Source organism: Halichoeres trimaculatus, unplaced genomic scaffold (genome assembly GCF_033239565.1).
Source record: "Halichoeres trimaculatus isolate MK-OKI-2021-1 unplaced genomic scaffold, fHalTri1.1 fHalTri1_scaffold_21, whole genome shotgun sequence".
Classification (NCBI taxonomy): domain Eukaryota; kingdom Metazoa; phylum Chordata; class Actinopteri; order Labriformes; family Labridae; genus Halichoeres; species Halichoeres trimaculatus.
This window is the reverse complement of record NW_027437199.1, coordinates 1,099,725-1,126,881: the sequence shown is the minus strand read 5'-3', so window position 1 is coordinate 1,126,881 and position 27,157 is coordinate 1,099,725. Positions and strand designations below refer to the sequence as shown.

General features: G+C 38.7%; 1 protein-coding gene across 1 annotated transcript in view; it reads left to right on the top strand.

Annotated features, from left to right (window-relative positions):
• Positions 1-3,162: 3,162 nt before the first annotated feature.
• Positions 3,163-27,157, top strand: part of usp6nl (USP6 N-terminal like) — a 93,685-nt gene continuing 69,690 nt past the window's right edge. The window contains exons 1-2 of the mRNA XM_074698461.1: positions 3,163-3,374; positions 14,448-14,554. Coding sequence (XP_074554562.1) covers positions 14,551-14,554 — 4 coding nt within the window. The 5' untranslated portion in view covers positions 3,163-3,374; positions 14,448-14,550. The remainder of the gene's footprint in view (positions 3,375-14,447; positions 14,555-27,157) is intronic.

Below are 27,157 nucleotides of genomic sequence, written 5' to 3'. Positions count from 1 at the left end.
GTGATGGACACGTCCAATAAATGAACACAACACGCTGCAAATGAGCAAATCAATGGCTGACTTTACTGAGTCTGATTGTTGGAGAAAGTCGATAGTGAGAGGCAGAAAAGCTCGCGCTGCTAAACCAAACGTAACTCAATTTATGGACAGTCTGAGCCAGCTCTGAGACTCCGGCTCTTTAACTGAAGACGTCTTATTAAACATTTGTTTCTCCTGTTTCAGCAGGGATTTCTCTTTTTGTCCTTTTAGATAACAGGAGCCGGTCAGCAGCAAAAACACAGATTTAAACAAACTCTGATGAGTACATTTTCCCACCTGGGTCTTTGTTAAAATCAATGAAACTTGTTCCACTGCAGCAGGATGAAAGCAACTCACAACTTTCTGAACTTAGAGCTCCTTAAAATTAAAGAAAAGGTGGAAATGTTTTATATTTAAACTTTAAAATACTTTGAAAACTTTGTTTCTGCAGCTTGAAGTGTTTTTGTGCAGTTTGTGCCTCAGCTTCAGTTGCAAAAAGCGTGCAAAAGCATAAGCAACAAAAATAAAATTTCTAACCGTTTTGTGCTTTTCTGCAGGTTGCCTGTAGGTGGCAGCAGCATGCAAAGAACAGTAGCGATGAAGAAAGTTGCACAGGATGCTAATTTTTACGACTCCAGATTGAAATCGGGCTTTTATTTTGAAAGGTAACTCAGAATGTCGTTGGGTTTTGGTGCGTGTGAGCTCCACAGATGAACAGCTGTCAGAGTTTCTTCTCCCTGCTGGTTGTTTGAGCTCAGACTGCAGGTCACAGCTGACTCCGCCCCCCTTCCCATGTCTCTGCGTTACATCAGAAACTCCAGGTGCAGTCGCAGTCCACGCTCCGAGCTCTGCAGTTGACACCGTGCTGTGCCAGGGGGGCTCAGCCGCTGCTCTCTATAAACAGTATGCTCTCTAATGTAAATAGTGCAGCCTGATACCCAGCCCTCATTATACACTCTGCCTGTGTGTTTAAGGCTCCTTCAGGCCCTGCAGGCTGCTGTAACAGAAACACACAACAGGCTGAACTCCAGCTGAACACAGAGGAGAGCTGGAGGAGCGCACAGACGCTTTGAACTCCTCTCAAACTGCAGCTTTAATAAAATAAAATAAGACTTTTAGAAACTTTTAAACCATAAATCTGCTGCTCCATCCTTCTTTTTCCCCCATTATGTCCATGTCACCATGAAATCTTCAAGTTGTTGGAAGCTCTTCTAAAGATTTCCGAGCATGTGGAGCCTCTTCTGATGTTTTCCAGCAAGTTCTTCAATCTGTGCAGATTTAAGTAAGCCGGAAACTTCTGGAAAGGAAGTTTGTAGTTAAAAAGACTTTATTTAATCTCCCAGTTTTTCCTTTTTGCCCCAGAATCTTCAGAAGCATTAGCAGATCTAATTCCCCACGGTCGACTTTAACAGCATACGAGTGAAAGACTTCAAACAGGAGAAGAGTCTGAGAATATCCTCTGTGACGCAAACATGTGGAGGCTGCAGATAGAAAACTCTGAGCACATTTTATCACATTTTCTTATTTGTTTAGTTTGTGTTTGCCTTAAATCTGGCAGCTGCTGCTTTGCACACAAAACAGTGTTGATCTACAGTCCTCCGTGATGTTTTAACACAATCTGCATTCCCATTCCCAGGATAATTTACCTGCTTTACTTTTAAAATCCCAAAACAAAGTGAAAAATTTAGAACATTGTGTATTTAAAAGTAGTAAAAGCCCCTCCACTGTTTCTCCAGTTGAGTGCAGCTTCCTCCAACTCACACTTCACACTTCCTGCCTGTAGAGGTCAGCACAAACTTAGAGACCTTCAACACTGCATGTTGTGATGTTCTCTTGTTATCATCAGAAGGGGAAAACTGCACTTGCAAATAGGAGGAGAAATGTAAATAACTGACTGTATAAACTTAATTTCATCTGTTTTTCAGACAGGAATTGATCTCTGTTATCACATCCAGAAGGATCATCACAAGAAATGTTTGTCATGTTCTTGTGTGCAGAATGTGTGCACACACACACACAAAAAAAAAAACAGGCTGGTGTGAAGACAAGAAAAAGCCCAAAGCCAACCTTATAGCCTGAAAATAACAAAATAAAAACAGGTTAGATTAGATTAGCTGACTGTTTATCTTTATTCTTCATTATTTTGATGTCTTATTAATCTATAAAGTAGTATAGTCTGGTTTTAGTTGTCTGACCCCCATCTCTGAAGCCTAAAATCATACAACTTAACTTTTTAAACCAAAATTATTTATTCTTTTGTTCTTTCTATTTAATAAAACTTAGTTTCTTAATATAACCTAAGTATTTTTTTATTAATTCTGCAAAATCTCTATCATGAAACACACTTTAACCATGTTTAATTTGGTTTATGTGTTTATAACCATTGGAATAATAAAAATGTGTTAGGGGTTATTGCCTAATGTTGACTGTGAATGTTGGTTTTATTATGTACAAAGCTCACAAGAAACCGCTACCAATCAACATCCAGCATTGTTTAAAAAAAAAAAAAGAAAAGAAAAAAAAGTTGTTATAATAATAAAAGGATTTAAAATTTCAATAAATAAATAAATATAAATAAATAAATAAATAAGTAAGTAAAATAAAAAATCAGAACCAAGTTTAAGGAACATTATGTTACAGCGTGGGCAATAAAAACAAAGTATATCTTTAAAAACAGTATCAACACCAGTATGCCAGTATGCTAAGAAAATATGAGGAGAAGTGTTGGGAAATAAAAGAAGTTAACATAGAGATCTTTTTATAACAGATCTTTGTTCTTGTTAGTTGTTTTTTTTTTTTGTTTGGGAACAAGAAAAAACTAAGTGTAATAAGCCATGTTTGCCTGCAGCTTTTTATTTATTTATTTATTTACGATGTGCTTTGTTATTAATATTTTGAAAGAGAAGGGGCAGTTATAATAGGGACCTTTATTCTCTCTGCTCCCTTTCATTCATGTTCATGATTTCTGTTTATTTGTATTAAATGTTTATTTTTCTTGAGAGAATGAAATAAAGTCAAACATTTTTGTCTTTAATACTTTTAGAAACATATTTTCCTCAGACCAGGTTAAGGGTTAGGACTGTCTGCCCAGGTGAGTGTGGCTCGCTGGGTGGTAATGAGAAGTGTCGCAGGCTGATCTGCAGCAGCACCATCATCATCCGCCCGGTGAGGTCAGATGAGCCCGGCGGGCGGCGCATTGCTACCTGGCTGGGATCCTGCTCCGCTTCCCACACAGAGTTTGAGAAGTGCTCTGGACTTCCTGGTACGGGACCATGGACGCTTTCTGCTCCAGTTTATCCAGGGGGATATTACCTGCAGCGATGTGATCGAGGAGGACGTGTCGAGTGTAGAGCAAGGTGAGCCTCACCCCCGGGGTTCGCAGTTGATGTTGGGACAGATGGAAGTTATCGAGACCGAGAAATGCATCTGTCAGAGCAGACGGTCGCGTTACCGTGGGGCTGAATGACGGTAGCTCATTATCGGTGGCTTTTCAAAGTGAAAACAAACATGGCGCCGTGGGTAACGGGGCTGTGTTGGGCGGTTTGGGGTCAGTAACACCGTAGTTTAACGTTTTACAGTAAGGTTCTGGTGGTTTTTATCATTGTAAACTTTGTGCTTATTTGTATTCACCGAGGCCTACCTAGCCAAACCCACTAACGTTCAAGCGCGGGAGCAAAACATTGGTGTTTCCGGTATCATCTTACAAAATAAAAGTCCGAGTTATAAGCGTAAATTAGTCCCTTAAATGTCGTGGGATGAAATAAAACATAAATTATTCAAGACTTTTGTCGCACAATTCTTCCAGTAAGTTTCCTATGTTGATACCTATCACACCGTTATGTATTTTTTTTTTTTCATATTCGGTTTACTATTAAAATTTTTTCAAAAAACCGTATACAAGTAACAAAAACATGAATGTAGGCTAAACAAATAGTCAAAGAAAGATAAATTTGATTGGAAACATTTATGTTATCTCGTAAAAAAATTAAACTAAAGCTCAGAGTGACAGTAAAAATAAAGTACAAAGTACAAAACAGCCTCAAAACAACACAAACCCTTACCTCTTATAATTTGAGTTATTCAGCAATCTGAATTATAAAAAAAAGTGTATTTTTGTCCTTCCAACAATCTTAAAAAGCCAGACTAAAGAATCCCATGATGCCATTTTTGTTGTATAACATCAAAAAAGCACATTGATATGTTTAATTGCATGTTCCAGAAGTTTCCAGGGATACTTCTTATTAGGATGTTAAGTTGATAACGGTTTCAGCTGTTATAACACCATTTTTTCCCTCAAAATTAAGTGTATCAACTGTTATATTGAGTGATAAAATTGTGTTTTTTTGTGCCTACTTTTATTCAAACAAGTATTTAATAGTTGAAGAGCCATCTAATCTTTATTTTAAAGATTAACTACCCGTAGTTCCGGTTATTTGTCGTTTGAATGCTGTAACTTAACACCCTCGAAACCCCCAATGCTGCCTCCCGCATTGGAATCAATGCGGCCGGAGCACCAATCACCTCCTGCTATTGGCTGCCTGCTCTAATTCCGAGGCTCTTGATTGGCTGTCAGTGTCTGTCAATCACTTTTAAGAGCACGGAGCTGCTTCTGCTGCATTTGTAGCTTCCAAATGGATCGAAATGTCCTGTTTTTATACGTTGTACCAGGAGAAAAAATCTCGACACACACACTCAAACGTTGTCACGGTATTTTCGTGTTCGTTTCAAATAAAGTCATGACCTATGTTTTGTTTTCTGTCCTACGAGAGAGTTATGGAGTTACCTTTGTAGCACGGAGCGTGAAGCTAAACGGAACTACACTGAACGCGGATGTAGGGGATGAGGTTTTCAAAGTAAAAGGATGAAACGATTCAAAAATGAGTATTTACGAAATATTACGCAATATTCTACGACAAATTCGTATTATTTAACGTATGTAAGCTCTTAAATATTCATTTAATACGAAATAAAATCATATAACATGATAACTGAATTATTCATTGCAAACTGAAGATGTTATTTTGAAAAGTGTGACCGGAAATCATCCATATTAGTGTTGCCGCCTTGATGATAATGTCCCTCCTCTATCCTTCCTATCCCGCTTCAGGATAATGCGGCTTATCGCTGTCAGGGCTTTACAGTTTCCAAACACAAAGCGTGTGTAGCAGCAGGAAGAGGTAGTTTCAGGATTTAAACCCTGAAACATGCTGTCAATCTGCCCATCATTGGTTTTTATTGAAGTAAACATCTAATATCAAGCAAAAACATGTAGAAACAAAAAGAAAAACAACTCTCCGAATAGAGAGGTGTGTTTATTCTTACACACCTTTCATTGTTGTCATCTGAAAAGTTGTGTAACATGAGTTTTTGTTGTTGTTCCTCCACAGAGCTACATCCCCTGTATTTACGTCAGCCTGCGTTAAAATGAGCAGCATGTCAGGATGTGTCAGGGTCAGACTATTTGCTTTATCAGCTCTTATTTGGAGCCATTGTGTCACTGCTGCTGCTGCTGAGTTGCTTTTCTGGGATCAGCCCTTTCCCAGCTCTGATACAAAAAGAGATAGGAGGCTAAGTGGAGGCACATTCCTGGAAAAGGCAACTCCTGTCACCACACAGTGCTGCTATTACTGACACAGTGATGCTGTAAACATCATAGGCTGAAGGTGTAATGTTCTTCTTGTTGCGACAGAAACACAGGAACAATCACCATAACTGTTAACCCCCTTCTTAATGTGCACATTGATTTGTGAGAGCTTGTCCCTGTCTGTGAGGTGCGTGATCAGCAAGTTCTTGACATTTCAGGCCTTGAATGTCTGGAAAAAATCACATTATATTCATGTGTTAAAGGGAGAAGTATTGCAGAGTTTCGGCACGTGTGACCATTCTTCATTTGCAACTCAATTTAAAGATTCACTTGCAAAAAAAAAAAAAAAAAAAAAAAACAATAAAAAAATCAAGGGAAGTTACCTTAAAGAGTCAAAAAGTAGTATTCAACACTCTGAAGATAGACTGATTATCTGCTGGGCCGATTATTGGGGCTGATATTTGGCATCTGCCTTTTTTTAAATTTAAAGGCTGACATGAAACCCATTCTGAAACCCACAAAACTGTTGTTTTAACTCTGATGCTTCTCTGCACATAATTTGTACCTTTCTGCCCTATGGAAGCCCCAGATGGTCATTTAAAATCAGTCATGTAAAACCAAACAGAAAACCAGTTCAACTTAATAACATGCCTGTAAAAATCAGCACAAACTCAATCCTGTCTATTTTTACTGCAGTTACACAGAATTTTTGTAAAACTTTATTTACTGCAGAAAACTTTAGCTATTTATTTTTTTAAATTTTCATTTAACTTTATAAAATATGCTGCTGAGCTTGGGAGCTGTTTGATAAACATATGCTTGAAGGTATTTGAATGCAGCTAAGTGTTGGAGTTTGTATTGTTAAATTTTTTTAATGCCAATACTTTCACTTTGACTGCAAATGAATATCGGCCTCAAATATCAGTTATCAGCCTCCTTGCCTACTGATAATCAGTATCGATATCCCATCAAAAATCCACATCAGTCTATCTCTAGAAGACACTGTGCAGTAAGTTAACCTCCACACCAGCAGGTGGCAGTAATCTGAATTAATTATTTAAAAAAAGGAAAACTTACAAACATATAGGACCATAAATGTGCAGTGGTAAATAAAGTGCTTAAAAGCCATACTTGAGTATAAGTAAAGTTATCTCACTTGAAATCTACTCCAGTCAAAGTGAAAGTCACGCACAAAAAAATCACTAGATCAAAAGTCTTAAAGTAACTCAAATTAAAAGCATTTCTGATAATTAACATTTTATTTTGTTGCCAGTAACAACGGTGGAAATGAAAACGTAGAGGAGTAGAAGTGACATTTTTTTCTTTTTAATGTAGTGAAGTAAAAGCTAAAGTAGCAAAAATATAAAATAATGGGTGTAGAAAAACAAATTGAAACTAAAGTTCGGTGCAGATGCTCCCAAAACCTACCAAAGTACTCCTTTACACCACTGTGGATATGATAACTGTTATTCCAGTATTGTACGATACTACAGCGTCTTACGAGGGATATGTAAATAAAATAGCATAATAGTTGAAAATGTTTAACAATGCTCAGGCGCTTAATCTTTCAGTTCAGACTGATCTTAGATGTTAGCAGAAAGGCTAAACCAGATTTTTTTCACAGTATCAAAGCTGAAAAATAGAAAGTTTGTTTGCTTTGAGTTGAAAAAGTCACAGTGATTTCTCTGTTTTTACATCGACCTCACAAACTGAGTGACAAACCAGTGTGAGCTTTCTCCTTTGTAAACTTTATGCTTTAGCTCCGCGGCTGCAGCTCCTCCAAAGCCTGACCGTTCTTCCTGTCACCCTGCTGCCGATACAGCATTGTCAACACTTGACCTTTTCACACCGTCCCTCCTGCTGGGTTCATACATAGCTGCTGTACTGTTTGGCATTTTAGAGACTGAGCGACTGTGAGGCCCCCTGTGAACACGAGTAAACTACAGGAACAGATTTCCCCTCAGAAAGAGCAGAAAAGACTTTTAGGCGTTAGAAGGTGAGGCCGGGATCCAAAAACAGGCATTATTTTGAAATTAAAGTGACAGAAGCTGACTTCCTGTTGAGTTTTCACCATGACTATAAGAGACTTTTTTAAAGATCTAGACTTCACAAACATGCTGAGTGATTTTCATGTGTGCAGGACAAACACACTGCAGGGGCTGAGGTTTTGAATACAGTCAGGAAGCTTTATGCTGCGCCGGTTCACGAAAGCACAATCACGCTAGAGTTTTTCTACGTCTGAGGTTTTTGCAGATTTTAGTGAGTTTTGGCTTTAAATATGTGGTTGAGCTAGCAGAGAAAAAAGATACAGACAAAAGCAGTAACACCTTGCACATGCTTGGATTAGGTAAAAGACATTAAACGTCAGGAAAAGAAAGTGGAAAGCAGCTGCAGGACGCGTCTCAGTGACAGAGAGGAAATGGGAAAGCTCAGCCGCCGCCGGGTCAACAACCACAAATGAGTTCATCTCCGTCTTCTGTTCTTCCTCTCAGTGTCTGTTACAGCGTCTGCAGCCTCTCCACAAACTGTTCACTGACTCAGTGTGTGTGTGTGTGTGTGAGAGAGAGAGAGCTAGAAGTGTGTGTGTGTGTGTTGTTGAAAGGGCAGTTTATTTGTCAGGCTGCACATCATCAGGTGGCTCCAAACTCCAGCGCAGGATTTGTGTGAACGTCTGTAACATAGCAACAGAGAATTTATGGCTTTCTTCTTCTCCGTCTCTCAGCTTGTGTTTTTCTTTTCAGTCGTACACTCAATCCTGAAAGTGCTCTCCCTTTGAGCACACACACACACACACACACACACACACACACACACACACACACACGCACACACACACACACACACACACACACACACACACACACACACACACACAGATACCTGCAGTCTCTGAAAAAGGAGAAAAACACTCTTGATGTGAAGATGTTTTCATCATGTCTCGGTCTGACCTCGCTGAGGTGCTTCACTCACCGACACGTTTGATAAATCTCATAAAACACATTAAAAGGCTGGAAAAACGTGCAAAACAAGCTTTAATGGACAACATGTGTCTATGAAGAGACACAAATCCTGCAAAAATTAGAGAAAAGAGCTGCTGGAGATGCTGGATTTACACGAAGAGATTGCAACTACACTAAACACAGTGATTCAGATTCAAATATGCATCAAAAGAGGCAGAAATGACTGCAGGAAAATTCAACAAGAGGCCAAAACATTAAATACTTAGATATAAAGTTCTATACTCAAAATTCTATACCCAAAATAAGCTTTATTGAAATGAAATGTATATACCAGATTTAATGATTAACTAAAAATCTACCACCAAATAAGAAACAACCACAGAATTGATCAAGATGGTCAAAAAAATCTATGATGACTTATAAAATTTCAGTGATTGGATCATTAAAAACATTGGGAATCATAGAGTCAGCTCAAGAATACATTATATGTTTATGCTAAGCTAGGCTAACCCAACTAGCATTGCCTTCCTGTTTACAGTTCTGACATGAGACAGTTATTGAGTCTTTAATCCAATCGTTAAAGGCTCTGTGAGGACTATCCATTTGGTGTTGATTGCAGTGACACCTGTGGCCAGAATCGGTACTGCTTTTCCAGCATAGAGACTCAGTTTCCCATGAGCACCGTCACCCACTGTCATTAAGACGTGACTCTTGCCAAAAAACTGTTTTCTTCTAGGAAAAGGAAAGATCTTGTGTCTCATGGCTAAACTTTCCCGGATGTGTTTCTCAAAGTGGGGTCCCAGGACCCCCAGGGGTCCGCAAACCACAGCTTAGGGGGTCTGCGGAATAATTTAAAAAGTACTGTAAAAGTTTGCTATATTGTTAAAAAAATACATCAACAAACCAGGATCTCTTGCACCAAAGTATCAACTGATCTTTTTCAAATTCTCCCGCCAAATAAAGTTGGTGCCAGATCAAGTCTTATATGATCATGACGTGTTTATCACTTCATTATACGCAACAACAGAAAATTAAAAACAAACAAACAAAAAACAACAATAAATAAATAAATAAAAAATAAATAAATAAGACAGAAAATTAAAAAAAAAAAAAACACAAAACAAAAAACACCTTGGCACAGTGGTGTGCAGACTTTTCAAAGGGCAAGAGCAAAAAAAAAAAAAAAAAAAATGGCCCACATAGCGTGCATTTTTGCCCCCCAGGAGGGCAGTTTGTCATATTTTAACCAGCCAAGAGGGCAGTCAGGTGCGTTTTGCCAACCAGGATGGCCTTTTGGCACGTTTTGGCTCCTGAGTGGTCACTTCAGGCCCCGTTTACACGACAACATTTCACCTTAAAATGCTAAAACGCAGTGAAAAAAAATCTGTGTTTACACAGAAACGCTGTAGTGAGCATGCCAGACCTTTAGGTGGTGCTATAACTGTCTTGTCCAGAAGCAGCTTTTGGTAGATCTCCTCTGAAGTAGAGTTGGGCCGATCATCTGGTGTATTGGATAATACCAAATGCAAAAGTGGAGCAACAGATGCTCATTTTGTTGAAAGACTGTCAGCAGATTCAACGTCAGCGTTTCAGAAAAATCCCACTCTGGGGGCCGTTTTCAAAAGTTTGCGTTTTAGGTCGGCTGAAACGCTGTTTCTGTGTAAACGTGAGGCTGAAACGCAACAAAACTTTTGCATTTAAACCTAAAACTGTTGTCATATAAACGGCCCTCAGCAGGTGTTTTTCAACGACTACTGTGAGGAGGGTTACTGCCCCCCTGTCCCCCCTCTGTGCACACCACTGCTTCAGAGGTAAGACTTCCTCAGTTTACAAAATGAATTGCTTGTAAAGTATAAGTGTAGCATAATTCTGTCATTGCCAAATACTAAGTTTATCATTGTTACGATAACGACGGGGTCCTTGGAAAAATGTCTATCCCAGAAATGGTCCTTGGTCTAAAGAAGTTTAAGAACCCTGATCTTAAAGACTTTTGTTGACATAACGTGCTGTAATTGGATCCATATTTCCCCGATAGAATTTGACCCGACCATGAAAACTGGGGAAAAGATCTAAAAAAAGAAAAAGTCCTGGATTAAAAAACAAACTTTATTTCAAAGATGACATCAGAGAAAGAGGCTCGGTGTGTTTCGCAGCAGCAGAGTCTCCAGATGCTGATCCTCAACCTGCAGCGTGTGTGAACACACAGGTCAGCTGAGGTCTGCAGAGGATTCCTGTACGGTGCAGCAGAATCAGAGTCCACCCACATACCAGATGTAGTCCTCTCACACACACACACACACACACACACACACACACACACTCACACACACACACTCGGGGTATCTACATTCCCTCACTGCTGTCCAGTCCTTGGCTCTGTCTTCACTGGCGGCTGATCCTCTCTGGCTCCGTCTGGGGCGCTCTCTTTTAATGCCCGGCTTCGGCGCAGCTACACAACACACACACCAGATGCTGGGCCGCCCTCTGGCCGTCTGTGTGTGTGTGTGTGTGTGTGTGAGCAGCGCTGGCTCGTGACCCTGCATCAGATGTAACCACCCTCACGTCCAGCAAACACTGGGCTGGTTGGCAGCCCTGGCTCTACGGAGGCTGATACAGATAATTTGGAGTAAATCTGCGGCGGCTGCCTGTTTGCTGTCGTGTCAGTGTGTCGTTAACACACTTCAGAGCGCTCTAACCAGTCTGAGGTTACACAGTTACTCTTTAACTCACCGCAGCAGCAGCTACACGTCTCTCACAGCTGCTGGCCTGCTGAGTCTACAGCACAGAGTCAAAGAGAGCGTTTCTGCCCGGCTTTGTAGTTTGACACCTTCAGCTTTTTGAAGGTGTTTTTATGTTCTCGCTCTGACAGCGAAGCCAGATATTCCTCAGCACGGCGCAGAAATATAACAGCATAACACTTTGAGTCAGGATTGGATTGGTGAAGAAAGAAGCCGTCGAATAATGAGTTACACCAATGGATGACTCATTTCTTTATTCAATAATAAAACTACAAACAACTTACTCTGCATCTCAGAGGTCAGACTCAGAAAACTGGGCAGAATCAAAGAGTCTAATCTCTTCGGGCTGCGCCACCCCTCGCCAACTTTCCGTGTATTATAGAGAAATTATTTGTGGTTTGTCAACTGACATGAAGGAGTTAACCACCAAAAACACATTTTCAAACTAAATATCATCACTTTGACAGACGGTTAACGGCTCCCAGGTTTGTGAAATAGCAGTTAGTGGACAGATATTAGGTGGACAGACGTTTTTTAGCGGAGAAATCCAGCGTGTACCCAGAGAGGAATTAAACACACAACTGTCACTCCACGCTTATGACTACATTATCCGTGGACACTTACCAGACTGTGACAGACCAGAACGCAAACGTGTCAATAAATCAGAAACCTTCCAAGACCAAAAAGAGCACACAGACTGCTGAGTCTGAGACCTGGTTCATAATAAAAGAACCAGAAACTACGTTAATTATTCACCCACAGACGTCAGTGGTGTTTCAGTGTAAAGTGTGACCCTGTTAACTGGTGACTCTCAGCCGTCAATCACTGACACTGTCTGCTGAGAGTCACCAGTTAGCATGGTTGCTATTGACTCCAAAACCATTTCTCTGTAAAGGTCCAAACTTGATCGTTTCTAAAAACTGAGCACAGAACAACCTTACATTTGATGCTGCTAACAGGTTAAATTTAGCGTTTCAAAAACGCTAACTCGTCTGAATGAAAGGAGCTAAATGCTGCTTCTGCGGTCATGATGACACAGACTGAAAATCCCTCTGTAAGCTGTAAGAGCTGCAACATGAACACAGTTAAATTAAGACAAAAATTCAGTCCTTTACAAAATCATTCTCTGGCTCTGTCTGTAAAACCTGAGGCTGAAAGGATTGCCTAACTTGGCCCGTTTAAAAAAAACGGGGTATCTATCATTAACAAAACAAGCCCAAAGTGACAAAATTTTATAATGTTCCTCTTTAAAACCTTTTTTTTTCTGGATAGATTAATTGATTAATAAAGAAAAAAAGAAAGAATGAAAGAAAGAAAGAAAGAAAGAAAAAAGAAAGAAAGAAAGAAAGAAAGAAAGAAAGAAAGAAAGAAAAAGAAGGAAATAAAGAAAGAAAAAAGAAAAAGAAAGAAAACAAAAAAGAAAAAGTAAGAAAAAAAGAAAATAAAAAAACAAGGAAAGAAAGAAAGAAAAGAAAGAAGTTAAAGAAAGAAAGAAAAACAAAGAAAGAAAGAAGTTAAAGAAAGAAAGAAGAACAAAAAATGAAATAAATAAATAAATAAATACATAAATAAATAAATAAAGTAGTTAAAGAAAGAAAGAAAAAGAAAGACTGAAAGAATTTTTTTCAAAGAAGAGTTTGGGGTGGGCCTGTCAGAAAGTGGGTGGGCCAGGGACTGTTGAGCTCACCCGTGACACCGCCCCTGGTATCAGCACTTTAAGTGGCCGTTTACATGACAACGATTTTTTTAATGAAAAGCAAAATTCATCACGCTACGCAACACGTGAGTGCTCACTACGACCTTTCAGTCCCTCCCCATTTCCGTGTAAACGCAGATATTTTTTCACTGCGTGTTAGCATTTTCAGATGAAACATTGTTATGTAAACGGGGCCTAAAAGTTGTATCAGTGCTGCGCCAAAAGTTGAAATCTGTCATCTCTGCTTGTTTTCATCCGGGTAGTAGAGCTTTTTCGCATTAAGATAGGAGCCATCATTAGAACCTGCGCCTCAGCTAAGCTACAAATCAACTCACCGGCGTTTCAGACAAGAAACTAACACTTGGTTTAACCAGAACGCCTCCCCACGTTTCTGTTTCATGGATCATCTCCTGCGACCTCTCACCTCCTCTCATCCCCTCCAAACTGCGCCCTGCTCCTCAGTGTCGCTGCCTGTGATTGGCTGCTCGGACCGCAGCGCCGTCATCTCCACAGGTGGACATATGGTGGATCTAATCCTGCGCCTCAGCCTCAGAGCTCAGAGCAGTTTCCCATGAGGATTTGACTGGACTTTATTTCTGAGTGCTAAAGCCTTCGGACCTGTTCTCCCTGGACCGTTTGTGCTTTTTAAGGCCGTTAAGAAGCTGAAACCCAGTTTGTGACTCTCGTTTAGCTCGGTTAATTAAATGTTTCCTGTGTTTTCCAGCAGCTGCTGCACTTAAACTCAGCTCGACTGGATTGTAGGTGATAATGAGAGCGATAACAGAGCCCTGAAGGTAGAAAACGCTCTGAAAAGTGAAAGCCTCTCTGCTCTGACGCGTGTTGGCCCCTCCCTCCCTCTGCTGCTGCTGCTTTCTGCTGACCTCTGCTGCTTTCCCTCGCAGCCCCCGGAGGAGGAGATCAAATCCTCCAGCATCTGCAGCGGTGGCGGGGATTAGAGGAGACGAGCAGGGGGTGGGCTTCGTTTCTACATCACCTGCATCATTTCCTCCTCCCGACCTCCGCGTCCCAGCCGCTCCTCCCTCCTCCTCCCCCAGCAGGCATCTGCAGAGTGATCAAATTACCCATCATTACTGCACACTGCCACCAGATTACTGTTCTTTAGCCTGTTCACACAGATGGATGCTCACACACACACACACATTAAAACGTGAAGAGGAGGGATCATTTTTGTGCCAGTGTCGTCGTTAATGAGTCGACCCATCAACATTTTGGCCAAAGAAATGTGACGAAAACTCCCAGAAACTCCTGAAGAATGGGCTCGGATGACTTGTTTTGTTTGACACAGGAGCTAAAACTACCAAAAACAAAAAATCTGAAATATTAAATAGATAAAAATCTAATTATTCTCTGTGTTTTAACAGGTGGAGTCAGAAAATGTAAATAAATGTTTGTTTTTCATGGTTTGAAAGTCGTTTTTTTGTCGTCCTCAGGTCATGAGTGCCTCGAAGAAAGACCCAGCGGAGATTAACCTCACCTGTCCAAAGCCCCGCCCCACCTGGGCCTCGCCCTGCCCCCCTTCCCTGGATTCCCACCATGAGTAAGTTCCTCATCCTTCGAGCTTCGTCTCTTTCCCTGGCGGCGGCGGCGGCTGCTGTGTTGTTGTCGTGATGCAGATTTCCAGAAAAGGATGTTTTGTGTGTTTGTTGGTCTCAGATCACAGGTGGTGTTATTCTTCATCATTTCCTTATATTTTCTGGTTTCATCTAAACATCAGAGTCTGTTTTGGTTCGTTAATCTCAGATTAACGCCGTACATCCTGAACCTCTGAGCGTTAAAGGCGAAGCATGAACCGCCATCCTCGCCTGAAGCTCAAACACACGCCACAGAGAGCTGCAGCCCTCTGCACCCCATCACTCATCAATCAAACCGCAAAGCATGATGGGAGGGCAGATGTAGAGGGGTGTGCTCCACTCCATCAGCTCCATCTACAGTATATATTTTATGTGAGAGTGTGTGTGTGTGTGTGTGTGTGTGTGTGTAATGGCACGGCCACACATGTAGGCTCTGTGTGAGTCATCCAGCGAGGCCAGACTGCAGCGGATTCATACATGTACACACACACACACACACTCACACACACACACACACACTTTGCCGCAGAACATTTGATCGTTTTCCCGTCGGGGGGAGTGTCCCGTGTTCCTCGGAGCACGGCGCCGCCTGATGATGGTGTGATGTACAGGATGATGGTTTCCTCTCTCAGTCTTTGTCTCGATGCAGCAAATCTGAGAAAATCACGTCTGAATTTTACTCTGACGCATTGAAAGAGATTTTTTTTCACAGATGTTTGATCATGAATGATTTTCCTAAACTAGAAAAGTAGACGGATCAGGGATTTGATTTTCCTATATTTTCCAACTTGAATAAGTAATCAAGACAAATCATATACATAAAACTTGTTCTAAAAACAGATGGGTTAAAAGAAAAATTTCAGAACATCTGTTGAAATAAACGTGTGACAGTATCAGGAAATCATTTCCACACCGCCAAAACTGAAATCTAAACAATTTTTTTTCTTATTTTTAGCCTCATTTATTGAACAAGTCCAGAAAAAATGTCTTATTTCAAGAATATTTTAAAAAATGACATCCATAAAATACAAAAATATCAGTGAGTAGGGTAAGAAAATGTTTATAAAGTTTTTTTTTAAGTTTTGTGTAATAAAAATTCCTTCTTTTTGGGAATATTTTCTAAGCTTGTCTTATAATATCTTAAAATAAGACATTTTTCTGGTCTTTTCAGGCGAATGTGGCTCATATGAAGTGTAGTGGACTATTCTTTTTTACTTTGTATAAGACACAAACACTTAGATTTCAGCTTTTGTAGCAAAATCTTATAATAAAGTTTGATCTTGGACTTTTGTTTCTGATAGACATGAGGGAGAAATGTGCTGTGATGATATGTAGATATCATTTCTACACTGTAAAACCTGAAGTCTAAACATGTTTTTGTGTGGTATCTGTAGCTATGATAGCTTGATTAGGCTTAATATGAGCCAGACTGATCTGATGAGTCCAGAAAAATGTTTATTTTTAAGAAATGAAAGAGAGAATTGAAGCCTGAGTAGCTTGTAAAGGGTGAAAAAGAAAATCTGCAAGTGGAGTAAGAACTTCTGGCGTCGTTTTTGTCTCTTGATATCAAGAATTGGGATGATTTTCTGGGTAAATAAGGCTCAAATAAAGTCTCAAAATACTTATTTTTTAATAAAAAAATAAGACAAAAGCTCAGGTTTTAGTTTTTGCAGCATTAGAGTTCAAACTGATGTTTGTCTCTTGAACTTAAACTTTTGTTTCCTATAGACATGAGGGAGGAATGTGCTGGGATGATACCTGGATATCTTTTACTGCACTGTAAAAACTAAAATCAAAGCAAAGTTTGTCTTATTTTGAAAAACAGTGTCCTGTAAGTCTTAATATCAGCCAAAGTCACTTGAATAATTGAGGTATGTTTATTATTTCTGGGTATTATAAGAAAAATGATGCCCGAGTTTCACTAAAAAAGTAAAAAAAATCTTTCCATTGGCGTTGAAAAAATGCCTTATTTAATTTGTTGAAGTAAGAATAATACAAGCACCTCTTTTCCCTCATTGGTGGATTTTTTTAAGAGTAATTCAAGCTTCATTTCAGTCTTTTAGTATCGTAAAATAAATCATTTTTCCAGACTTGTCAGGCGCTGTGGCTCAGATTAAGTCTAATAAGAAAAACTTCATGTTTTAGTTTTTGCAGTGCAAGAATTCAGTGTTTGATTTTTAACAGAAAGGCCTGAGACCTGTTGTCTGTTTGGCACCAGTTGTTGGTTTTTAATCCTTGTATATAGTGCGTGTATCTTTCTCTGTGAATTGTCAAACTTCATGATAACGGTGTAAATATTAAGGTTAGAGTTGATCACTTCTTTGAGAACTGATGGAGCTTCAGCACAAACTAAACTCAGGATCAAAGATGATCCTAACAGCTCAGTCTTGTTAAACTCCTGATGGTATAAAAGCTCACACTGAAGAGTTTTCCCCGCTGTGGAGAGGAGCATATTTCCTCTCTGATATCAGTCCTCCTCCCGCTCAGCGACTTCTTCTCGTTGCTGTTTGGCTCACTTCACAGATAAGGTCTGAGCAGGAGCCAGCCGTGTTAACTCACTCTGTGCCAGTCAGATAGAGACCAAGAGTGTGTGCGTGTGTGTTGGTGTGAGACTGCAGACATGTGTATCAGAGGGTGGGACTGGGTTACCGGAGCAACCCCAGCACATGTGAGGCGTTTTACTGGAAGGCGATTGGATTAAGCTGCTGGAGGGGGAGTGCTGAGAGGTTTAACCCGATTACTGCCTTTTCTTTTGCACACATCGCTGCCCACACATACACAAACACAAACAGGTGTGTGTGTGTGGGTGTGTCTGCGTGTTACTGTGTGTGTGTCAGGGGAGGTTAGGTACTTGATCTGATTGATTGTGGGTGATGAAAATGGAGGAAAGCGTGATTGATGAGCAGGAAAAAGCCCACCAGCAGCTCGGAGGTTTATGTCAGAGCGTGTGTTTGTGTGTGGGACTCCCAAAGGTCCTCTTGCTTTAGAAGAAGCTGTGTTCAAAATTTAATAAAATAAATACATAAAAATAAATAGGTTAAATAATAAATAAAAAATAATAAAGATTAATTAATAAAAAATTAATAAATATATACATTAGTTAAAATAAATAAATGAGTAAATAAATGAATAAATAAATACAGTAATTAAGAAAAATAAAAATGTGAATAATGAATAAATAAATGAAGAAAGAAATAAAGAAATATAATAATAAAGAAATAAAACTAAATTAAAAACAGTTAAATAAAACAATGAAAAAATAAATAAATAAAATACAAAAACAAATAAATAAAATTATAATTAAATAAATGAAGATAATGAATAAATAAAGATAAAAAACAAATGAATGAATAAAATTATAAATAAAGAAAGAAAGAAAGAAAGAAAGAAATATAGAAATAAAATTAAAAACATTTTAATACAATTATAAATAAATAAATAAAATAATAAACAAAAATAAATATAATAAAAATACATATAATAATAAAAATAGATAGATAAATTAATGAATGAATTTAAAAAATAATCTTTTTGCAACATTTGTTGCTTCAGACTGCTGAAAGTTAAATAAAACAAAATGTCGATAGAATAATAATAATTGAGTTGTAACTTAAGATGAAAAACTTGTTCAGATATCTTATTTTAAACTGTTGTCATAACATTTGACATCTTTGTATGCAGATGATCTTTGATTTTATTTGCAATTAACTCTGGAAAAATTTGCTTTGAACCAACCACAGAAATTTTTCAGCTTTTTTTTTTTTTTTTGGAGTTTTCTTTTCAACTTGCTTAACTCTTTATTTGCAGTCTATGCAGATGATGCTTTTCATTATTTGTAGGGAGACTTAAAATAATTTAAATCAAAGTGTGTTGGTCTAATTAAATATTTCACTTAGCTGAATTCTTATATATATATATATATTAGTTGACTTGTTTCACTTTTAGGCAGATGATGTTTGATTTTATTTGTTAAGTGACTTTCAGCAGCTTGTTTTCTGTGACTGTCCCTGCTTCTTTCCTTGTGGAGATAAAACCCAGAGGATCAGCGCTCTGGGAGGTGTTTTCTGTCTACATGTGATGTAAAGATGCTTTGTAGTCGACTGCTCGGCTGCGATAAAGACTTCTCTGTGTTTAATCATTTATATCAACCTTTGATGGACTCGTCCGCCCTCCCGGAGACGCTTGATGATGTTGATATCCTGAGCTAATTGCCTTAATTACCCCCCGACAACACACACAACCTCACACAGCCTCACAGAGACACGTTGCCAGCAGGCCGGGGCAGGGCGGGGTCAGCGTCTCTAACGAGGCTCTGTCTTAACGAGGACTGATGGTTTTTTCCAGCGTGGTCTCAATTATGGAGGAAAAGGAAAAAGACAGGAAGAGAGAAAGATTAGAGCCATCTTATGCTGGTCGGCTTATCTGTTCTGGGAAGATTTTGTGGTTGTGGATTTGAGATTTCAGCGAGAATTTGAATGTCAGACTTAGATTATGTTTGTGTAATCCATTAGCTGATCATGCTAACAGTTTAGGAAGCATTTTCTCAGTGGTCTTTGTTTGTGGATGTGACTGTCAGACAAAAGTTTGAGGTAAAATCTCTGCACACATGATTTTGCACATAAACAAATCTAGCTTTCTGTTCATCCACCTCTGTTCATCAGGGCTGGGACGATACGCTTTTCAGATTTTTTTTCTTGACTTTTTCATAATCTTTGTATTTGGAGTGGATCATTTCTTTGTATGGATCATTTGTTGGTCATGGACACCAAACTTTTTGTGTCTTCATTGATATTTTTACTACTTTTTCTCCTGTGTTTGTCTGGAGATCCTACATGTAACCATGGCTGCATTGTTTACATGTGAAATCAGCTGTTAGCAGCCTGTAGCATGTCAATGCTAACTGGTTCTAGGCCAGATGTTTCCCACAAGGTGAGGAGAAGGAGGTGAGGACGACGTGCTGGTTCTCAGGTGTGAGCCAGGAAGTGACAACATGGACCTGTCCTTCCATCCATCGTTATTGGGAACGTAAGATCTATCTCCAATAAGATGGACGAGCTAGCCGTGCTAACCCAGCAACAGAGGGAATACCAGAGGGCAGAGTAGCATCATGCTATTCACAGACATGGCTAACAGAGCTAACAGCAGACCCCAACGCCACATTGGAAGAGCTTCACCTGCTGTGAGCAGACAGGATCCAGGAGACAGACCATCTTAGCTACCCAGCTAGCCAAACTAGCCTTTCTGCTACTAAGTACCAACCTGTTGTCCCACCAATTAGTCTTCCTGCCAGCATCTCTTACCGACTGAACTATAAAACAACAAGCCAACTCATGAACCTCTCCATCAACCTACCAAAACAAAGATCCACCAACCCATGAGCCTAAACAATCAAGCTAACAACTGCCAACTTTTTTAACCGAGGAAATTAGCGAATCTAGACGAATCCTTCCAGGAAATTCATGACAATAAATAAACAGTCCTCAATGAACTTCAGCTCTGTCAGATCATAACATTTTAACATCCCTCCGAGCCGGACGTGACCAGACGGATCATGTTGACGTTAATGAGATCAGAAGGAGCCAGTAGCCCAAATAGCCACAGAGTCATTGTGTTATAATATCTGCTAATAATAGCTCTCCATTCAATCAGCAGCAGAGTGACTCCCAGCACGTCCCCACAGACCGAGCTGTCGTAATAAACAGATTCAGAGCGATAGCGATGGAAGTGGAGGAGGCTGGTGACAAATGAGGAAGAGCTGCACGAGCTCTGTGAGGTTTTTATTGGTGTTGTATAAACAGAGCTGTTAGTTAGAGGAGCGTAATGAGTCACAGTTTCTGTTTACAGCAGTTCAGGGTGTCAGCCATTAAAAAATAAGCAAAGGGAAAGTAGAGACTGTAATTTATGGTGCTTTCATGGAAGTTTCTGTGAGGCCTTGTTCGGCTTTTTCTGGGAAATCAGTGAGAAAACGCTTGAGAGAGTGGGTGTCACATGGCAATCAACTGATAAGGGACAAAATATAAGCGTCTTTCCCCCAATACTCTTTAAAAGTTATGTATTTTACTTATAATGGAAGTATTAGAGTATTTTTTCCATTTCTTGCCAACCTTTTTTTCAGAATAAGACGTCACCCACCCCTAAATCAGAATGAAATTGAGAATCAAGTTTTATTGCCAAGTACATTTGCATATACAAGGAGTTTTTTTTTTGGTGTGTTGTAACAATTTACAAGAAGATAATAAAAATGCAGATAGAATATAGAAAAAGTTAAGATATAAGATATACAAATATTCAAAAAAATAATGAAATAAAATAAAATTAAATTAAATTATATAAAATAAAATAAAATAACTAAATAATATAAAAAAGGTAAATAAAATAATTAAATAATATTAAATAATTTATTAAAATAATTAAATAAACTAAAATAATTAAATAAAATAAAATAATTAGGTCATCTTAAATAATTAAATTAAATAATAAAATAATCTTAAATAATAAAATAAAGTAAAAAAATATATAAAATATAAAATAATAATATCAAATAATGAAATAAAATAATGAGATAATCTTTAATAATTAAATAATATAAAATAATTAAATCAAATAATTAAATAATATAAAATGATTAAATAGAATAAAAAATATGTAATATAAAATAATAAAATTAAATAATAAAATAAAGTAAAATAAAATAAAATGAATAAATTTAGGAATAAAATAATCCTCTTACAGTATCTATGTGGTAATTATCTCTGTAAAAGGTGTTTAAACCACACTTTTTGACCCCTGAACTGGCATAAAGTGAGGTTTAAGGAGCACTTGAGGGCAGCATGAGTGTGCAGGCATGGATGGTTGGCTCCAATCTGTTCACCTGTCCTTCACTTAATCAGCATGTGTACTCACACACACACCTACATATGCACACAAACACACGCACACACTCTGTGTCAGAGGAAGAGTGATGTCATCGGGTGGCCTGCCGGGCACAGTGTCTGGGTGTGGTGCAGGATAATTACCTCCTCTTCAAAGCCTCATCTGGCCTCCATCTGCCGGGCTCGCTCCACAGTTAGCTTAGCCACAGAGCTAACAGCAAATGTCCCTGTTAATACCCTGCTACACCTGCTGTGGCTATTAAAAATGGGCTGAACATGCAGGATCTTTTCCAGCTACAACCTGCTTTAACATCACACACACACACACACACACTCACACACACCTGGAAGCTGCTCGACATGAACACTTTCTAAAGTTAGACTCAGAGGAGTCGTGTAGGAAAGTTTGTCCTGGCTGAAAGGAGAGTGTTATTAACTGAACCACATTTTCCAAAACCACCAGTCCACATGAACATGGACTACAAGCTACTGGTTTCCACCCTAATGTCAAACACATGGGCTGGATGACAGGGCACGGGGATGATGTCTTACTCTAGAGCATGTCATTCACATCAAAGTAAAACACAACTAATCAAATGGCAACTAATCAACAATTCATGAGGAAACATTTGAAAAATCCAGCGTCCAAGTTTGTTTATCCTCCAAGTTTGCAAACAGAATTTCCCGTCACTTGGTGTCAAAATTTATTTTGTGGCTTCATCTCAAATTCTGCAGAACACTGATTGACATATTTTGGATTTGTGGATTAACTGAGAAAATAATTGGAGGATAAGAACAGAAATTATCCCTATGTGTTGTCCCAAAAGACTTAGACTGGAGGAAGCTGTTTGGAGACAAAGATTGAAAATATCTGTAATTCAGCATGCAAAAACAATCAAGGGTAAAACTTTGCAAAAAAATTGGACTTAGTAAGAAATGCATCTAGAACAAGAGTCTGCAACCTTCACTTTCAAAGGAGCCATTTTTCCTCAGCTCACCTGGATTAAATTCATTTGGGAGTCACAAAATCTACTTTATCTTCACAATAAGACAGAGAGTGTAAATAAACTTTGAATCATAATAAAAATCTAGTAAATAATTATCTAAACAAAAAGTTTTTTGTGTTTAACAAATACATATTAAGTCTTAGTTTTGTTTATTTCTAATACATTTTCAAATGTTAAAATAATGGAAACATTTATGATATCATAAATTTCATAAATTTACAAAACTTGAAATTTTAGGAAGTTGCAAAAATAAAAAATGGTTTTTAAAATTTTTAAAATCTCAAAAAACTTGCCAAAATTTCATAGATTTGCAAAGATATTTAAAAAATGTAATTTCAAAATAGATGGAAGAAAAAAAAAAGCAAAATTGTAAAAAATAAAATTCAAATAATTGGAAAAAAATGTGATAGAAAAATTAAGTTTGCGAGTGTTTTAAAAATTTGCAAAAGCTTTCATTTTTAGAAGAAAAATCTTAACTCGAAAAAATGTAAAAAAAAAAATTGAAATTTTCATAAATTGTAAAAAAAAATAAAAAATGCAAAATTGTAAGTAAAATGAAATTTAAAATAATTTGCAAAGAAATTTGAAATTAAAAATGGAATTTTCAATTTAAAAAAAAATCGCAATTGTTTTTTTTTTTTTTCTTAATTTTTGAAAAATGTCAAAAAATTGTATTAAAAAAATGAAAAAAGTTGAGTAAATTGCCAAAATATCTCAAAAAAGTTTGAAAGCATTATAGTAGTTTAACAAAATGTTAACAAAATTCTCTGTTATAATAATTTTTTTAAAGCTACAAGTAACCACAGCAAAGGAGTCAAAGAGCTGCAAGTTTCAAACCCTTGATCTAGAAAATCCTCATTCTCTTTGATAATATTTCTTCATTTTTCTTCTATGAGTGTTTCTACATTCCCACAGTCCTTGAAAGCAGCAGTCTTTGTTATTGCTCCGTGCTGAGCCCTGCAGCCCTGCAGTGATGATGACACATCTCCTGGTGTAAAATGCGCCGTCTTACCTCACTCCCGCTCCACATAGTTACAGCCTCTCTGCCCACAGAATGACTCCAGGCTCCTTACTACAAAGGTCGGTATTTGTTTGTTGGGAAATCACCTGAGGACAGAGCGCTGTGTCAGTTCGCTGTCGTTACACAGGTTGGGTGGGTTCGTTAGCCCGCCGAGCTTCCTGTGACTCGTCTCCTCACCTCCAGCAAGGAGTGAGTTTGAACTTGAGGAGATTTAGGATCAGGTTAAATCCAGGTTTCATTACCTCATCTGGAGTCTCCCACGGAGCGGAAATGAGGTTTTAGTTTCAGGAAGTGTCTCTGGTGAAACATTAACAGAAGACTCTATAAACTCTGTTTACATTACTGCTGTAAGTTCAACGTCAAGTATGTTGAGTTTACCCCCAGAATACCACTCAGAGTGCGTGTTTGACTTCAACATCTCCCTTTTTTTTCATTCAATTAGTTTTGCTGGCTGCTTTATTGGCATGGCACAGAGATTTCATAAAGCTGAAGCTGACATCGGGGAAAACTCTCACCGTAGAGAGGTTAGACGAATCCTCTGCCTTCTGTTTGTCGTCAGCACGATACCGCCGTGTTAGGAGCAGGATATACCATGAGCCATGACGGCAGGAAGACGGTGATGTAAGGTTTCAGGATGCTGAACATCAGACAGATCGAGAAATAATCAGAATCAGGCAGAAATGAAAGTGATAAAAGTCGGAAACAAACAACCACCTGGGAAACGTCAGACGTGAAGTCATCTCTGTCTGCTCTGGATGCTGTTTTTTATTCAGAAGAAGTTAACTTGGCATCACACAGCTGTGATCAGCACATCCTTTGACACAGTGACACATTTAAAGGAAAGTCTGAGCGAGCTGGGACCAGGACTAAATCCAGAACGAGTCTCTTTCTTCCTGTCCCCTGCTGTTTTTCTGCTGTTCTCCTTTCGCTCTGTTGTTCCAGCACGTTCTGTTTTATTTCACTCCATGCCAGTGTGTGTAGCAGATAAGAAGCTGCAGTGTGTGTGTGTGGATGTGTGTGTAAAGTGTGTAAAGTGTGTGATGTGATGCCAGTGGTGCGCAGGAATGCAGCTCTTCCACCCTCCCTTCACCCTCCCCCTGGCTCTGTAATTTCTGTCCTTCCTCGCTGCGCCGAGTGATGCTCAGATGTCAGCTCATGGAGACGGCGATGAGGACGGCGGTGTGTGTGTTTGTGTGTGTGTGTGTGTGTGTGGGTTACAGGAAGGAAGCGGTGCTGGAATCTGATTACATCTCCCAGTAAACAGGGCTGTGGTAGGAAATGGATCCACAGACCCTCCTGTCCTCGGGGCATCAGCCTGGACACGCTGCAGCTTCCAGGTTTATTAAATGTTAGAAGAAGCTCACGCACATCCTGGTCTCACATACCTGAGCACCTCCTCACCTGCTGCTAACCTGCTTATTAAAAACTAAATTTAGAGGAGCTCTTTCAGGCTTGGTGAGGAGTGTTGATCCAAAAACATCTTTTCTGAAATGAGGAGAACTAGTTTTTAAAAACCACAGAGAAACTTGCTCCGTTACTTCCTGGAAAACAGTGAAAGTGTCACAATAATTACTTCCATGTTTGATTGATTGACACTTTACTTAAAGTGCATCGTTTCACCCCTAAATCCAGGACTGTGAGCTGAAACTTGAGCTTTGACTTGGTTTGATCTCAGAAGCTGGACTGGAGACCAGATGTGTTCGTTGTTTTTATCTTCATCTGTGTCACAGGACGCCTAAAGAGGGGCTTTCAGAGCAAGGAAGTCAGTGAGTTAGTGCATTTTACTTGACATTGCAATCACAAGGTGCTTTATAAAAAAATTATAAAAATAAGATCAACACAGCATGAGAAAACAACAAGAAAAAAACAATTAAAATTTGAAGCTTGAGATGGATCGATATGTTTTTTTCTAGGGTTGATATCTATACCAATATTCATTAGTCAAAGAAGCCGATAATGGATATTTGGGGTCGATATTCATCTGCAGGAAAAGGAAAAAATATTGGCATCAAAATTGGGTTCGTTAAATGAAAACTTAAAAACAAAAGAGCTACTTTAAGTTTTCTACAGGAAGTCAAGTTTTCCAAAAAGTGTCTCTGTTTCACCAATCAGATGGTGCTGTGGTTGGGACGATTTGAAGCCGATATTCATTTTATGAAAATTTAATAAATAAATAGCTAAACTTTTCTGCAGTAAATAAAGTTTTCCAAAATTTCTATGTAACTGCAATAAATCTGGACAGAATTGAGTTTGTGCTGACTTTTACAGGCATGTTATGCAGCTGAATTAATTTTCTGTTTGGTTTTAAATGACTGATTTTAAATGACCATCTAGGGCTTCCATAGGGTAGACTGAGAGTCTGTGCAGAGAAGCATCAAAGTCAAAACAACAGAGTTTTGATTGGTTTCAAATCGGTCGTCGGATTAAAAAAAAAAGGCTGATGTCGATATGCCCCAAAAGGCCAAATATCGGTCCCGATAATCGGTTTATCCCTAGTCTGAAATTTAATTTTTTGAAATTATATACCGATATTCCTCAAAATGTTAAACATCGGTGCTGATAATCGGTCTATCCCTTTAGTTTTTAATCAGGCTCGAGTAGGGATAGATCAAATATCGGCCAGGCTGATTATCAGGGCCAATATTTGGCATTTTGAAGCATATCGGCATCGGCCTTTTTTAAAATCCGACGGCTGATAAGAAACAAATTTAAAACTGCGTTATTGCGCTCCACTGTCTGCAGTCACTACTCAGTCCTCAGCTACAATCTGATTGGTTACAAGCAGAGCCATGGGTCGCGAAACAGCCAATCAGCAGTGCAGATATTACAGTTATTACATTGAAACTTTGGGAAACTTTATTTACTGTAGAAAACTTTATCTTTTTATTTTTTTAAGTTTTAATTTAACTTTATAAAACATGCTGCTGAGCCTGGGAGCTGTTTAATAAACTCATGCTTAAAGGTATTTAATTGAAGTGTTGGAGTTTGTGTTGTTCAAAATTTTGAGACCAATATTTTCACTTTGACTGCAAATTAATATCAGCTTCAAATAATCGGTATCGGCCCAGAAAAATCCATATCCTAATCCTAATTAAAGATGGTGGAGAGAGGGTTTAAAGTAATCCAGACAGGACCAAACAAAGGTGTGAAGGATCATTTCTACTTCAGAATGTGATACAACAAACCTGCATTTAGAAATGTTTCTTAAATGGAAGAAATGTGATTGGACAGCTGTTGATGTGGTGACTGATAAATATAACACCAAGATTTCAGAGTTTAGTCAAGGGATTTTCTCATGGAGGAAAAGTTTCTTGCAGAAAAGCTTCCTGAAAGAGACACAGAAATAGATTGATCCAAATATCAGCAGAAACCTGGACAATGACTCCACATGAAGTTTCCTAAACTTTCAGCCGCAGCTTCAGGCTCTTCTGAAATGACTTACACCGTCTTAAGAAGCTCAACGTCAGGCTCTTTAACGGTAAAATCCTCCTTTTGGCAAACTTTACCCTCGCAGGGTTTCAGAAATGGATTTTTGATTGGACAGATTGATTTTTCCCCGCGTGGTGGAGCATGGAGGAGCAGATTTTAAACCGTTTTTCAGCTCCTGCTGCCGCCGGCTGCAGCTGAAGAAGAGTAACAGGGTTTGGAGAAACACCTGATTATTCTCAG